This window comes from Nicotiana attenuata, unplaced genomic scaffold (genome assembly GCF_001879085.1).
Source record: "Nicotiana attenuata strain UT unplaced genomic scaffold, NIATTr2, whole genome shotgun sequence".
Classification (NCBI taxonomy): domain Eukaryota; kingdom Viridiplantae; phylum Streptophyta; class Magnoliopsida; order Solanales; family Solanaceae; genus Nicotiana; species Nicotiana attenuata.
Genome location: NW_017671992.1, coordinates 79,967 through 95,010, shown reverse-complemented (window position 1 = coordinate 95,010; position 15,044 = coordinate 79,967). Strand labels below are relative to the sequence as shown.

At 34.7% G+C, this 15,044-nt stretch overlaps 1 protein-coding gene across 1 annotated transcript; it reads right to left on the bottom strand.

The window, feature by feature from the left end:
* Window positions 1-6,980: 6,980 nt before the first annotated feature.
* LOC109211225 lies at window positions 6,981-12,187 on the bottom strand. The gene is made up of 5 exons (XM_019374729.1): window positions 11,780-12,187; window positions 11,553-11,665; window positions 10,722-11,268; window positions 9,379-9,506; window positions 6,981-7,610 (listed from the first exon to the last, which is right to left on the bottom strand). Exons 2-5 carry the CDS (start codon window positions 11,634-11,636, stop codon window positions 7,182-7,184), a joined length of 1,188 nt encoding a protein of 395 aa, XP_019230274.1. The 5' UTR covers window positions 11,637-11,665; window positions 11,780-12,187; the 3' UTR covers window positions 6,981-7,181.
* Between the last annotated feature and the right edge of the window lie 2,857 nt (window positions 12,188-15,044).

The following is a 15,044-nucleotide window of genomic DNA, read 5'->3' as shown; positions in this document are numbered from 1 at the left end:
TTAAATCAATTTTACATATATAGTTATACTAAAGTATATGATATTATCTAGTATAATTACTTATTTTTATATGATGATTTGAATCATTAAAATAATATCATTCAGTATAAATTATAAGTCTATCCACAAATTACTATATATTGATAATCCATCATGAAATAATAAGTAAAGTCACTCACACATGATAATACTTCTCAACAATTTCATCTCTACTTCTATCACACAACGCTTCAATATTAGTAGAAGACTTGCCTCGCATTTCTAAAGGAATATCAGAAGGCTGATCTCCTTCATCAATCTCTGCAGTAATGTCTTCATTAGCATAATAGTTGAATTCTTTATTGGTAAAAGAATATTGTCGGATGAAATTATGTATAGCCATGGTAGTTGTAACTAGATAATTTTGAGTGTCAAACTTGAAAGATGGCATTGAGCGTAAAATAAAAATAATTTTTAAATATATAAAAAAAATCGTAAAAGAAATAGTTAAATATGTTTAAATTCTAATTTAAAAAGAGTAACTAATTATTAACAACACATAATGTATAATTTATTTATTTACAAAAAAAAAAATTAAAGAAGAAACTAATTATTACCTAACCTTACTAACTTTGTCCTAAAATGCCAAATGGCCTATTGTGAGGCTGCCACTTGACTAAATATGGATGCATTTTCTCTTCTTTTAATAATATATAGATAGATTATGCAATGCAATTGTAAATTTATTACCTATTTGTAGGTCATTTTCACAAATCAGATTTGATAACTATTTTAAAGATCAGGGAACTAATAGCATATAATAGAAGAAATTATAAATAATTATTTGTAGGAAGAGAATTGATAATCCAAAGATGATGCAGATAATTTGCTTTAGTGTGAAAAAAGAAGAAGATAACTTGGAAAGTTACGAGACATTACAAAAAGAAAAGATTAAAAACAAGAAAAGTCAATAAATTTTTTGAAAAGTTACAATATGATTCATATATATGATATCTTTAATTTTAATAGGATGGTAAAAACTAGAAACAAAAATGAAAAGAAAAAACTTAGATTAGTAAGGGATAATTTGGAAAATATAAATTTATGGTGAGGATTGTTTTGTCTTGAATAAATTAATTTTCTACTTCTGCTTCTTGGAAGAAGCTAGAATTTTCTGCTTCTTCCCAAAAGCAGAAAAACTGCGTCTGCTGCTGGCAAAAAGTACTTTTCTGTATTGGCCAAACAATTAAAAAGTACTTTTGGCCTCCCAGAAGCTTGGCCAAACAGGCTCTTAATACTCTAGTTCTGCACCTGCATTTAATAACTACTCCCTCCGGTCCAAAATAAGTGATTTTTTTGGATGTTTTCACACATATTAAGAAATTCACCTTTTAGCATTAATTAGCAATGGAATTGTCCATATTTACCTTTACTATCTCACATAAACACTCCTAACACATATTCCAACACTATTTACTCCAAGGACAATGTAAGAAAAAAAATAATTAATTCATTCTTGAAATCTAGAAAAAACCACTTATTTTGGACCACAAGAAAAAGGCCAAAAAAACACTTATTTTGGACCGGAGGGAGTATAAGAAATTGCTAATTCAAACCTAAATAAAAAGGAAAAAATATGAAAATGCGATTCAGAGTTGGCCCCTTGTCATCTGCAACAAAAATTAGCCTAACTACCATTTTCGATGCTTTTGTCTTTTTTTGCTAAATGTTATTATCATTGTTAATAAGATAGTGACATGGTGATATAATTATAAAGGTGTTGGAATTGTAATGATATGGTGATGTAAAATATGATGTTGTCGATGAGAACTATTTAGTACAAAAGGTAAGCTTTAATTTCAGTATTCTATTAGTTACTTGCTAGCTTAAGCAAAATTTTTGACCATTAATGTGATAAAACGACTAATCGCAACATTCCAAGGAGATATAGCTCAACCACCATGATATTTAATACTCCCTGCGGTCCACAATAAGTGATCAATTTGTTTTGGGCACACCCATTAAAAAAAAATACTAAGTTTTAGACGAAAATAGTTAGTGTGATTCAACTATCCTTCATTAAATGTTGCACCATAGTTATAGTAGCACTTACTTATCTTCTCAAATATAAGGAGTAAATGACTTTTTAAGGATACGTATCTAAGGGTAATTTTGAAAAAACAAATTGAATTTTTTTTAATTATATAAATGGTCACTTATTTTGGACTAAGATAAAAAAGCAAATTGATCACTTATTGTAGACCGGATGAAGTAAGTATTATAGTCTCACGAGTACACATTCTACTTTAACTTACGTGGTTCTGAAGCAGACAAAAATTTCGAGTTCGAGTCTTACCCGATATAATCTAAAAGTATTATTACGTGCTTGATTCATAAAATTAAATCAAATTCGCGCAAAATTTAGAATTTGTTGAAAATATAATTAACTTTTTAAATGATTATTTGCTATTCGAAATTCAGTAACTCGATTAATCTAAGTCTGCAGGTTAGCTTATTAAAATAGGAAGTGCTCTCTATCACATATTTATATATTTTTATGCCTTAAACCCGAAACCTCCAATTAAGACTGAGTTTTTATCATTCTTAAAATTTATATTCGAGCTTTATCCATCCCAAATTCTCAATATAACTCAACGGTGATCCTAGAGCAATTTTGTCAAAGAGTCTATGACAATGAAGAAAGGGAGCCTTAAAGTAACGATAAAATTGTCTATGTGTGATCTATAAGTCGCTGGTTCAAGTCGTGAAAGTAGACATTAATATTTACATTATAATTGCCTGTCTCTATCACATTCCTTAAGATATGATCCAACATGAAATAATTTGTGCACCGTGCTATCTTTAGTCTACAACGGTGGATATGAAAAAGAGAAAAGGGAAACACTGACTGAGATGTTTGAAGAGGGAAAACAAAGCATAGAGCCCCACAAAAAGTAAAATAAAAAGAAATAATTCCTCTAAGAACACCATCTCCCAAACTTCTTCTTTGTACTTTTCCATGCAGAGATTTCAAAGTGCGACCGTTGAAAAGGTAAAAGAAAAGAAAGAAAAAGAAAAAAGTTAAGGATAGATTGTTCGATTCTTCACTAACGGGGATTTGCATGGAATATATATGTATGATGGAAAAGAGAAAAGTTGGAGATAGAATAAGTATTTTATTCTAGTTTAGGGGGGAAAATGGAAATTGTAAAAAATTAGGAGACAACAGAATCTCAGGGGGATTTAGAGATAGATACATTTAACGTCCCCACTAACTGAAATTGATATTTGGGCCCTTCATCTTTTTGTAACTACTTGCCCATTCCCTATACTTTTTCAGCGGTTTGGCGTTTCCTCCTTTTACCAAGGCTGCACTTAACTATATGTCTATAACTAACAGCCCACTCTTGTTCATTAGATGTATTAATTTTTTAGGGGGGAAATACTCTAGCTCTACGTCAAAAAAATCATGGACAATTATTAAATAAAATATACCAAATTCTGTTAATAGTGGAGTGTTAACATAGGACGGAGAGAATAATTTGAGATAACTATTTTTAGTAACCACGACACATATTACGAGACTAAGGGAGTAAAAGATAGTGCGTCAACAATAAAATTATATGGAACTTAATTTTCCTAACTTTTTCTTTCTGTTTAGTGTGGAATTTTTATTAGGCAAGTTCCAAAACAAACCTATTTGAGTTCAATTGTCAAGTCGTTTGTGGAATGTTTGACTTCACATATATATATTTTTAGAAAAAGACACAAAAGTGCTCCAAGTCACAATTTTTATAACTAAGAAATATGTAGTCATAGAACGGAATATATCGCCTTGCTAAATAGTAAGAACATCATTAAAATGAGATACAAAAAGTGAAAATTCTAAATCGTAACTACAATAAGCGTCTCTTGCACCAACTTCCTATACATTAAGAATAAGTAGAAAATTGTGACGGACTTTTTCCATTTTTAGAATGCGCATTACTCTATTATATGTTGAGCAAGAGTTATATCCATTCTCTAATTTATCTTTCTTTGGCTCCATCCCTGAGTAGGGACGGATCTACCTTAGCACGTAACACCGCCTCATCGAATATCTTTACTAATTATCCTTACATAATCCAAATGAAGAAACAAGAATGATACCGCTTGGCTTGTCACAAAGAGTTGAGTAGCTTATGGTGTTAGAGTCTATAGATTTCTATGTAATAGCCTGTTTGGCCAAGCTTTTTTTTTGGGCCAAAAGTGCTTTTTTTTGCCAAAAGCACTTTTGGCTAAAATTTGAGGTGTTTGCCCAAGCTTTTGGTAGGAAAAAAAGTGTTTTTGAGGAGAAGCAGAAAAAAGTAGCTTCTTTCCAAAAACACTTTTCTGAGAAGCACTTTTGAGAAAAATACACTTAGAAGCAGTTTTCAAAAGCTTGGCCAAACACTAATTACTGCTCAGAAGTGCTTTTCTAATTAATTAGCCAAACACAAATTGCTTCTCACCAAAAACACTTTTTTTAAAAGTACTTTTGAGAAAAGCACTTCTCAAAATAAGCTGATTTTAGAAGCTTTGCCAAACGGGCTATAAGGCCGCATGTTTAAACTTTTGCAGCCTCATTTTACGTTTTAATATTTTTGTGCCCCATCTAAAAAATATATGTGCCCAGAGGGGTTTGAACCGCTGACTTCTTAGGGATTATATAAAAGCATTGAACCGGTGGATTATAAGTCAGAGTTGAGGAGAATTTCATAATACATTTTTAATATTTAGAGATGCTGCTGCTCCCTTTATAAGCTGTATCATTTTTATTTTGTTGCTTTTTAAATATGATATTATTACAGTAATTTAATTTTTTTAAAGTTAAAATTATTTATAAAAATTTCTGTGTACGTCCCTGATACCGAGCTCCTCGGAACATCACTAATTAGAATACAGATATTTCAACCACACAACCAGAAATCTCGACGGTAAATTATGATGAAATTTCTTAACAAAAAAGGGTAAGATAAGATAAAATTAAAGAGCATGAGTGGATAGAAGGATAAGAAATTACGATAAGAGTGTCTCAAAAAGCCCAATCACAATTCCCAGCCGTAAAATTGGAAACACCTAGTTACGTTGTGGGTCCCAAGGGAGCTCAATCTCATGCACCTATCACAATCAACGGTGATTACGTTGCGAGATCACGGAACACGTGTAACCAACATGTGAGCTCCCGTGCATGTTCTTATCTAGACCCCACCACGTGCCAGGCCCACACCAATAGCATGTGATTTTGTCCATGCTCATCAAATGAGGAAAAGACACGCGTCAAAATATGAAAGCTCCTCCGCGTATAGCATAAATTTTTCGAGCTAATGAAATTGGAATATAAGTCAAAAGGAAGAAGCATAAGTGTGAATCATGCACCTAATTATTAATTATGAATTATGAAGATAGGAATTTAATCATACTTTCACGATTTCAATGGCTTGGTAAAAAGCCGTGTTTTGTGCTCAAAACGTCTTGTATTCATGCAAGATGATCAAAAGAAGGGTCGTATCACAAGGATTCCAATGTAAGAAATCCATCCTAACGCAAACGTCATGAATAGTTAATTCTACGATTCAAAAAAATAACTTAATACCAGACAATTTTACCGCTACTTCAAGGCTTTCCTTCAGCTTAGTAACCTGGCATCGGAGAAAAAGTGATTACAAATGCATCTTTTGAGGTGTCTAGACACATCTTTGTTGGTAGTTCAATCTGTCATAAATCTACACATCATGTGATAAACAGTTGACAGAAAAATCATTACTAATTATTTTAGTCTCATGACATTCTTTAATTTGCTCTAGAGATTATGACAGTTCTTACAAAAAGATGTGGTGGGCAAACATATGACCTAAGGGTGAGCTATACGTTTTAAAACTGCTTATTGAGACTCTAATTTTTCATGAGTAACATGTGATCATACACGTGAATGTTATCTGTAATGTATAGTCACACACATCTGTAGTAATTTTGATGGTATTCTATGTATCCGTCTTTAACTTTAAATTATGAATTCGTCTATGTGATATTACAAAGAAAGTGATACACTTATGAAATGGTGTTGCTTAGAGAGCGTTCATAATAACCCAAAAAATCGAATTGTAATGATCTAGTTCTTAGCCTTTATATTGTAGTTTGATTGATAGTTTTCTTTTGCTAAGTACAAGAATCTATTTCATGTTACATATAACTTATTTTTAATAAATCGTTAAATTATTCTTCACCATTTGATTCAATTATCATCGATATATTTTGGTAAATAATAGATTTCTCAAAGAGCAATTGGTTTGATAGCGTTACGTTGAAAATATAGTTGCCAGAATATGTGCTAGGTAGTGTATGTCTCATATTTAAGAAAAAATCGATAAATAACCGAAAAACCGACAAAAATCGATGAATCTAGAAAAAATCTACTTAATTAGTCTAGTTCAGTTCCAATATTTGAAAAATCGACTTACTTGGTTTGGTTTCCTTTTAGAAAAAATCGATCCAAACCGAGCCGGCAACACGTGCTATGCACAAATTAAAGGGGGAAAGGGCATATGAGAGAACTAAATATTCCAACCCAGGAATCCTTAAGAAGGTAGGCCCATATTGGCATTGGATTCAACATGTATGACCCAATGATGGTTTCCCATCCATCTATTCAAAAGCCCAAAAACATAGGCCCATTAAAATGTATTTTACTTTCTAGTATACCAATGCTTTGGACTTCTGTAGACTCATAAAAGCAAAAGTATCCTGAGTTGGAAGGACAAAGGCAGAAAGAAATCTAAGCTAAAGTGTGTTGCTCATCAAGTCGAAGTATGGTTAATGCATCCATATATAGTCAGACCTCTCTATAACATCTCTATTTAACAATCATTCACTATAAAAACCAAGTTTTTCTCAGAACCGATTTTTATGCTATGTTATAATATATGTCATGTATAACAACATTTCACAATAGCAGCCAAAGAATATCGGAACAATCGAGGCTGTTATAGAGAAGTTTGATTGTAAGAGACTTTTCTCTTCCAAAAGATAATGAAAAGAAATAGTCCAAGCGGAAAGCCCGACAACAAGATGTCACAATTAGAATCGTAATATCACAACTTGTTGCCTCGTGGCTACTACTGCGCGATTAAGTCATTCATATTCTTTCTAATTATAATGTGGCAAAAACAAAAACAAAAAAAGAACTAGTCTTTCCAGCTTTCCTTACTAGACCGCCGTGAGGAAATGCTTTTAGACGAGAGGGAAGGAGTGACTGGCATGGATGGTGCTTTGGGCGCCTCCTCATCATCCCAATCGTCATCCCAGTTATTGTCCCATCCATCAGTTGAGAGTGTCTCCGTCTTTCCGCCATTGGAAACTGGTAAATCCATGTCCAACTTTTGATACTTGTGGCCGCTACTTACTTGAAGCCTCCGTTTAAAGTATATCAAGACTGTAGCTACTAATGCAATAGCAGCCAAGCACATTATTCCAAAAGATGAGAAACCATACTTGAATTGAGATGTTTTATCAGCATTGTCAATCAGACCCCTGAAATCAAGTGTGCATTGGCCATCCCCGGCCTTTAGAATTATATTGTTGTCATTTCCTGCATTCCGTATAGAAACCTTCATCTGCATGTGGAGCAAGTACCACGGTTACATGTCAAACAGATTGGAAAAAATCCAGTTTAGATAAATGTGTATATTGTCAAAAAATGCTTTGCCAGGATGTTTCTCAATTCACAATAAAATTTCCTGAAGACTAATTTAAAGTATTAAACCCAACATGGCCACTAGAATAAAGCTGTAGACAATTAGACAACATTCAAACAATTCTTCCTCTAGTAATTAACTACACAAACACTAAATATAAGAATATGGATCTTCTGGACGCCTTCAAGCGCTTTGCAGGTACCAAATACGGCCTATTGATTCACATTGAAATAGGAGATACCCATGTGACATGGATAGAGGCCACATGTGGACAAACTTAATAGAGTTCTAACTCTAAAAACGAAAACTTCAAGGTAATCCAGAACAGAAGTAATTCCTCAAGACATGTTTCATCTCAAAGTAGTTATGACGATTCAGTCAATTATCCTCTTACTATTTTAGTCATGTATACGAAGAATACCATATCTCCGAATCTGGACTTATTATGTTCATGTAACTCAAATTGCCTCACACACATAAGTTGTTCCTTGTTAACAAGGTGCTGATCCACCCAACCTCTTGCACATGCACAATTTCCTAATTTAGTAACCCTTCACCATTTCTCTGATCAGCGGATCAGTCTTCATAGTTTGCCCTTTTTGCAAAGAAGTGGTAGCAAACTACATCATTATGCCGTTTCAGCGGCAGTATTTCAGCATAGGTCAGCAAGCTTGCCAGTAAGACAGCCCCTTGCACATACTCTTAAATTACCCCTGGCAGCAGAAGCCACAACCACTCCAGGATTTCTACATCAATTTCTAAATTTGATATACTAAAGAAACAATCACTGACTAAATGTATTTGTTACAGCTTACACGGTAAATGATATAGTCGTCTTCAACGAGATGTGAACCCAAACAAAGATTGCTAGTCATAAGTATGTTAAAGCTTGAAGTGTCAAAACTCACAATAGCACCAAAAGTATGTTAAAGCTTGAAGTGTCAAAAATCACAACTTGTATTTACCTAAGAACTTAGGTTAAACATAAAAGGTCTCTAATATATCTTCTTTTTTTATCTGTTAAAAGGCCTCTAATATATCAGAGGCATATTATCTCAAAATTGCAAACAGTACCACGATAACTTGGAAATGACTAATTTTGAACTATCACAGAAACAGTTTCTGGGAGCTCTACAAAGTTTATATTGGTTAACAAAAAGAACATCATTAAATAACATAATCGACCAAGGTGCTCAATTTGTCAAATCGGCCAGAAAGGGGGAGGGGTGCTCCACTGCAGTTGTAGTTAAGTTATGGTGTTATCATATTTTCTACTTTAACAAAAAGAGAGCATTTGATGGAAGGGGTGATCCAGAGCTACATTGCATCCACATTATTTTGAGAGGAAAGGGGCAAAGAACCAATCATATTTGCTCCTCTGATTAGAGTTTTCATCAGAGTAGAAGTGTTCTGTAATGAGAAAGTGGTAATTCTTTTCATATCAGAATCCCTGTTTCCTCACATAGGTCTATATTTCTTTCGAAGGAAACTAGATAAAGTAAGAAATAAATTAAAGAGTAAAATGGGGCGGTTATACAGTAGATGGATCCATTCGAAAATCTTTTATGCTGTTGGAGCATTTAAACTTAATGGATAAGTACGGAAAGTTGTCTACATTCAAGGTCGCCACCTACTTATCAAGAGCTGTTTCATAATGCTTTAAATAATGCTAGTGAAGTATTCTTACCCTCTGGTTTTCTTTCCCTTGCAGTTCAATCTTCTCTTTCTCCAGTTGTACAAACTCAGGAGCCTTAATCAAAATATTGACAGTTCCTTTTCCATTGTTTTGAACCAAAAGTGAAAGGTCTGGAGATTCTGGAAAGGAAAGCAACAGGTCATACTACAGTTACTCAAAACAACAACGGCATGACATAAGATACAATTGAGTCTATTCATTTAATCAGATAGACACTTCTATCTAGAGAATATCCTACTTATGAGTTTCTTTATAATACAAAATAAGAGCATGCTTTGAGCTATTTGCTGCAGACATGTATCATGGCCACATATCAACTGGATGAAACTACAGGAGCTGATGCAGTGATTTGATTTCCACAGTATGAACAAAATATTGATGCATAAAGTCAACTTATCTCCACCTCTTTTTAAAAAAATTCCATTACCATCCCACCTTTTATTTTTGGTAGAAGCAAGGAGAGAAGGAGCAACGTATATAAGTAGGACAGGGGCTAGTTATCATTTTGACTGTTTGTTTAGGGATAGGGGAAGAAAGCAGTGACTGTGAGCTTGCCTTTTGAGGCACGGTTGATCGATTGATGAAAGTCCACTTTAGTTTTTGGCATTTAATTATAACTCCCATACATCAAAACATGTAGTAAAGCTAGATAAGAAGCTAAAATTTTAAACCTGTCTAAAACTGCTTATAGAGTATATCAACGGCGCAGTCTATGTGAACTTGTGAAGTCACCAGCAAAGATCTATCTTAGCTATATGATCCCTAAACTTAGCTGCTGAAACGGGACTTGTACAACAACCAGTCGTACAGACTAACAACAGCAGAACAAGGGCATTATCTTTTGGAAGAGGAAGGAGGACAAATTACTCAACAATAGTACTATAGTTCTAAGGAGGAAATAATACTATAGTTTTCTATCTGAAGATTGTTTCTCCAGAACATGTATTAAAGGAAATAAAGGTATGGAGGCAGCTTAACTAGAGGAAATTTCAAAAAGATATACGAAGTAAATAAAATGTTCAATACCAATTCAACATAAGAACTACGAAGGACTGCATTCCTTAGATAAGAGCTTTCTAATATCTCTGTCATTTAGGGAGCATGGTTCAAAATCATCTTCTTTCTAAAATTTATTAGAATCTCGAGATGCAAGTTTAAATTTTAATGATAGATAAAAGGATACTGTTGAATTAATTAATTAGATAAAGGGAAGTATGCCAAAAGCATGCATTACCATACTGTACAGACAACAGCAACTTCTTTGTTAACATTAATATAAAAGGAAGCAACTAATAAAGATTGACTATAAATGGAGAATGTGAACAAAAACGTACCATTGCCCGGAACTCTAAGACATGCAACCACTTCTTTTTCCTCTATCGTACAACTATAAGATGAATCGCATTCTTCACCATGGAAAGTCTCCTTTCTTGTAGGCAAAATCTCCTCTCTCGACTGAATTCCATCAGGCAGAATCTTATCCATCTCACCCTGCTTCTCGTAACTAATATCTTTTGCTTTGACTTGCTCTTCAACTTCTTTCGTCTTCTTCTTCTTGTCATCTCTATTGGAACCAGCATCAATTCTTTTCTTTTCCACCTCAGCTTCTTTCAACCCTTCTCTCTCGTCACCCTTTTTTGAACTGCTATCATTGGACTTGTTTTGATCCCCAACATCTGTCAACTCACCAATAATGCCACTTCCATTATTCACTTTCCTTAGGTCCCCAGCTTCCTTTAACTTCATTTGGTTACTCGAACTATCGTTATCCAAATGACCATCCTTTTTTCTATTCATATTTATCAGGTCTAAATTCTCATTCCCACTGCTATTACTACTCAAAATTGCTGCATCCGCACCCGCTTTTTCAGCTCCATTGCTCTATCATCCAAATTGATAATCAATAAGAAACTTGATTCTAGCATATCACATTACTTCACAGTTAAGTAGCATCAAGTTGGAATCTTGAAACTTCACCAATAAGGGGGTTTTGTGTGTGGTTGGGTGGGTGGTGGTGGTGGTGGGGGTGGGGGGTGGGGTGGGGTGGGGGGTTTACACCCCAGATTGGGTTTTGAAGCAATGAAATCAAATGGGGTTTGCTTTAAACACAAATTAAAAACTTAAAAAACAAATAATAAAAAATCAACTCTTTTTCAAGCTATTACCTCTAAATCAGCAGCAGTAGCAGCAGCATAAGCAAAGAGTAAAGTTATAAACACAATAACTGGACGAGTATACATTATATGCATCCTTTTAGAGAACAAAAAACTCCTTCAGACTACAAAAAGAAAAGAAAAAAAAATTGAATTAGTACTATACAAGCATCAAGAATCATAAGTTATAACAGTATGATTTGTATATTTGAGTAAATAGCAGAACAAAAAGCACTTACCTTTATGATTATAAACTATATTTGTGCATTCAAATTGACTTAGCCATATGAGAAGAGTGAATCTAGGGTTTTAATCATAGCATAGTAGCATATTTACGAATTTCTCTGGAGAAAAATGCAACTTGCTAAGGAGCAATTAGGATGGTCAGTGTGTAGCTTGAAATCTTGAATTGTTTGCACTAACTATTTTGACCTGTTATTATTTTTTTTTTTAAACTTTGCTTTGGTTGGAAAAACATCTATTTGGGTAATAAACAGGCCAATTTGATTATTGAGTCCAAATTTGGTTTATTTGAAATTTAAGAATTTTCTTTGGCTGTGCAAGGTAAATGGGGAAAGAATGGGAAAGGAAAATAATAAGTGTTAGGAGAAAAAACTTAGGCAGATAATGAAGAAAATAAATTGGTCTCATGTCGCGTAAAGCTCATTAAAGGATTCAGAAAATTTAACGTAATTTAAAAGCTTGAACGTAAAAACTCTATTAAAAATTATATTGATTCTATCCATCCCGTCACAATCTTTGATGATTTCTCTCGGTTTTATTTTTTCTTGTGATGGACACTTTTTCATTCTTTTATTAAGACCAGAATAAAGTGATCCAACACATTCCACAGGATCATTAATCAATATAAAAAGTAATTATATATAAATACCTATATTACTCGAACTCTTCAAAAATATTGATGGTTGCGTGTCGGATCCTCTTAATTTAGTTCATTTTTGGAGGATCTGGCACAAATGTGAAAATATTTTTGGATAGTCCAAGTAACATAGATAAATACACATGCCAAAAGCAAAAGATATCTTGTCATATTGATAAACTGAGTTGATCATATGCAACACGAACACGTCACCATTATTCTGGAGCTCAATGTTCACTTTGAACAAACAATAAGTTTAGAATAACCTTTAGCTTCTTCTTCTTTTTTTTTTTTTTTGGATTCTCAAACCCTTTGACTCCCTTTTATTGGAGTTATTGCTCATTTGGTGACTCGAACCCACACCCTGGGTGGTAGATGGGGGTTATGACCATCAGAACAACCCTTTTTGTCATCCTTTAGCTTCTTAAAGAAGCCTACTACACAGCTAAACTTTGCACATAGAAGTCTGCTTTTACTGTTCAAAGTTTGGTGTTTCTGTTTTGCGGCTCGTTGATAACTATGTAGTTTAGCTTATTTTATGCCATCTTTTGCTTAGGTTTTGGATAAAAAATTTATAAAAGTATTTCCGAAAACTGACTTAATGTGCTTGTCTGCAGGGTTTGGTCAAAATGAGGCAAGAAAGCAATAATCAACTCATGAAGGAGTTAAATTTGCACAAGTTCAAAACTGAGACTGAAGCGCTCACCGCGATGGAAAAGAGCGGCCGCGTAAAGTCCACCGCTGAAGCGGCCACAATTACGCGGTCCACGGAAATGTGATTCAGAGAAGATGTTTGGGTGAAACAGAGACCGCTGACCACGATGAAAAATCACAGCTGCGGAATACCTGACGCGGCCGCGGTGGTATTTTCGCTGAGAGCGTTGATCAAAGTTCAGAGAACTTGCAAGTTGAGCCTGACTGAGGAGCGGGGTCTGTTTCAAATTACGCGGCCACGGTTGATGCTAACGCGGAGGCGGTAACTTTTACGCTGACTGCGGAATCAAGTCCAAACCAAGCATAAAAGTGAAGGCCGCGAAAGTCCATACGCTGAGGCGCTCAGTATTTCGCTCACAACGGAAACTCTGTAGGGGTATTTTTGTTCAGTAATTTCAGCTGTGTATAAATAGATCTTTTCACATTTTTAGGTCATTTTTTGTATCAAGGAGCTCGTGAACGGCCGTGCTTTATCATTTAGAGTAATTTTAAAGTAGCTTTAGCTTATATTCTTAGATGTTGTTCTTGTAATCAACTTTTATGGCTTATATTTCATCTCTATCTTTGATTTCTACCTTGATTATGAGTAGCTAAAACCATTAGCTAGGGTTGTGACCCAACCCTAGTGTGGGTATTTAATGGGTCTTCAATTTTAGGGCTTATTTGTTTATGGGCTAGTGATATTTAGCTTAATTCATGCTTTAATTGTATAATTGGTGGTTGCAAACACTGATTCGTGCCTTGATGACTTAAAATCTTCTTGAGAAAGAGAGACTAAGTCTAGAAAAATTAGGCTAATAAGGAATTGAGGTATTCAAGAGATTGATAGCCCCAATTAAAGGGTTAAATCTAGAGATAGTAATACCCGACTTGAGTCAACATCATTTGTTATGCATGAACACCCATTTGGACTTGCGAAAGTCAAATCGCGCAAAGTCACTCAAACTACCGAGAGGTATAGAGTGAGCACTTATGTGTGATGGTTATATCACGACCCCAATCATAACAAGCTTGTCCTAAACTCTAGATCCCATTAGATACTCTCCTAGGTGTAAGTCACTTCCCTAGTGCTTTTTTTCACCTGAGAAAACTCCTACAAAAATATTGTACTTAGATTACTTTCAGCAATCAATAACATTAAACATAGATTAGAAACCAATCCAAGCATGGTTAGAAGTGTAATTAAAAGCAACACGCATAGCTAGATTAGATAGAAACCCAATCCCAATCAATATTAACTCCCTGTGGATATCAATCCCGACCTTCCGGGTAAAAGCTGCAACGACCACTCCTTGCCATTATATAGTGGTGCAGGGTTGGAGCCGATCACTTTTTGGGCCGTTGTCGAGGAGTTTAATGGTTTTGGCTATCTATCTGACTAGTTGTGTGTCTTGTTTTTCTTTCCTTCTATTTTACTAACTTGTGTGAGTTAATCGATTCAGGTACAAAATGGCAAATAATGATCCTCTTGGAAATGTTCTCCCGGGGGAGGAGGTAGATGATAATGCTGAAGATGAGGTGCCTCGAGTACCTCAAGCTTAAAGAAGAGGCTGCCAGGCTAATGAAAACATTCCAGACCCTGCCCCAGCTCCGCCGCGAGTAGCTCCTCGGGTGCTTCCAAATAAAGGTTACGCAAGTGCAATTGTCCCACCCCAGATCCGGGCGGGCAATTTCCTGATTACAAATATTATGTTGACCTTATTGGAGCAAAGAGGGTAGTTCACAGGCGCTCCCCATCAGAATGCATATAAACATCTAAAGGGCTTTGTGGACACCTGTTGGGGAAGCAAACAAACAAATGTGTCGGAGGATGCATTGAGACTGAGATTGTTCCTTTTTTCACTTAGAGGGAAAGCTTTGGACTGGCTCGAAAGACTCCCTAACCATTTCATCACCACGTGGGATGAGTT